The sequence below is a fragment of the Lichtheimia ornata genome, assembly GCF_029851405.1.
Source record: "Lichtheimia ornata isolate CBS 291.66 chromosome Unknown scaffold00282, whole genome shotgun sequence".
Taxonomy (NCBI): domain Eukaryota; kingdom Fungi; phylum Mucoromycota; class Mucoromycetes; order Mucorales; family Lichtheimiaceae; genus Lichtheimia; species Lichtheimia ornata.
The window spans coordinates 1-1,431 of NW_026695601.1; the positions used below are offsets into that span (position 1 = coordinate 1).

The window sequence follows — 1,431 nt, forward strand, 5'->3', positions numbered from 1 at the left end:
CATCTTTATTTCACTCGCCGCCATTATTCTTCTGCCAACCCACCAACTTTATCTCGCCACCCTCCAAAATAAAAGTGCTTGTTCACCAAAATTACTTTGCCAACGTCCAACAATAAATCTCTTCGTCACCAAAATTCCCTTTTCATGTTGAACTTTCACTGCAATCTACTGTATCGAAGAAGGATGGATCTTTAAGGCTTTGTGTTGATTATCGTCGGCTTAACACGATCACCGTAAAGGATCATTTCCCATTGCCCCTTATTGATGAATTGGTGGATTCCATGGGTAGTGCACAATACCTTTCTACGTTGGATGCTGCATCCGGTTACTGGCAGGTGCCCATGCATGCAGATTCGATAAGGAAGACTGGTTTTGTTACTAAGTATGGTGTCTTTGATTGGTGCGTGTTGCCATTTGGATTGAGTACAGCTCCAGCAACTTTCCAATGATTGATGACTCGCATCTTGCAACCGTTATTGGGAAATGTGTGCAAGTATTCATCGACGACATCATTGTGTATTCAAGAACATTAGAGGAACATGTACAACATTTGGAGCGTGTATTTGGGATATGCAAGGAGGCGAATCTACGTATCAAGTTGGCGAAGTGTTCATTTGCAAGTGACAACGTGGAATACTTGGGTCATCAAATCACAAGACAAGGATTGAAACCAACAGACCGCAACGTTAAGAAGGTTTTGGATATGACAGCTCCAAAGAACAAGAGTGAGGTGCGATCCTTTTTGGGCATGGTGGGCTATTATCCAAGGTTTATTCCAGCTTTTGCGGAGAAGTCACATGCTATACAACAACTTACAAGGAACAAGGTGGATTTTATTTGGGGTGATGAGCAAGAAGCGGCATTCAAGGTGTTGAAGGAAGCGTTGGTGAATCCACCTGTATTGGCGTATCCTGATCCAACCAAGGTACAGATTTTGACAACCGATGCGTCTGGGAAAGGAATCGGTGCAATATCATCACAGTCAGCAGATGGGTCAAGCGATGGTGAACAGGTGATAGCTTATGCTTCTCGTGCATTGCGTGGTCCTGAGGTTCGATATGCGACAACTCATGTGGAAGCTTTGGCGATTGTGGCTGGCATGTATCAATTTCGGCATTATCTACGGGGACGCAAGTTTGTATTGTACACCGATCACTCCGCTTTGACATACATCTTGAACAACCCGTCACCAAGCCCGAAGGTATCAAGATGGTCAGCTGCAACCATTGAATATGACTTTGTGACTAAGCATCGAAAAGGCGAGAGCAATCCAGCGGACGCTTTGTCGCGGTTGGTGGGGTGAGGGAAGGAGCATATATATATATATATATATATATATATATATACAAAAAAAAGGGGAGAAAAAGGGAAGAGAACAAAAAAAAGTATCAAAACTGTCGTATTCAGAGGATCCACTCCCTATTATCATTC

General features: G+C 43.3%; 1 protein-coding gene across 1 annotated transcript; it reads left to right on the forward strand.

Annotated features, from left to right (window-relative positions):
• Positions 1-445: 445 nt before the first annotated feature.
• O0I10_013167 (uncharacterized protein) lies at positions 446-1,303 on the forward strand (the record flags this gene model as incomplete). The annotated part of the gene is made up of 1 exon (XM_058492982.1): positions 446-1,303. The coding sequence occupies one exon, from the start codon at positions 446-448 to the stop codon at positions 1,301-1,303; it is 858 nt and encodes a 285-aa protein (XP_058336251.1).
• Between the last annotated feature and the right edge of the window lie 128 nt (positions 1,304-1,431).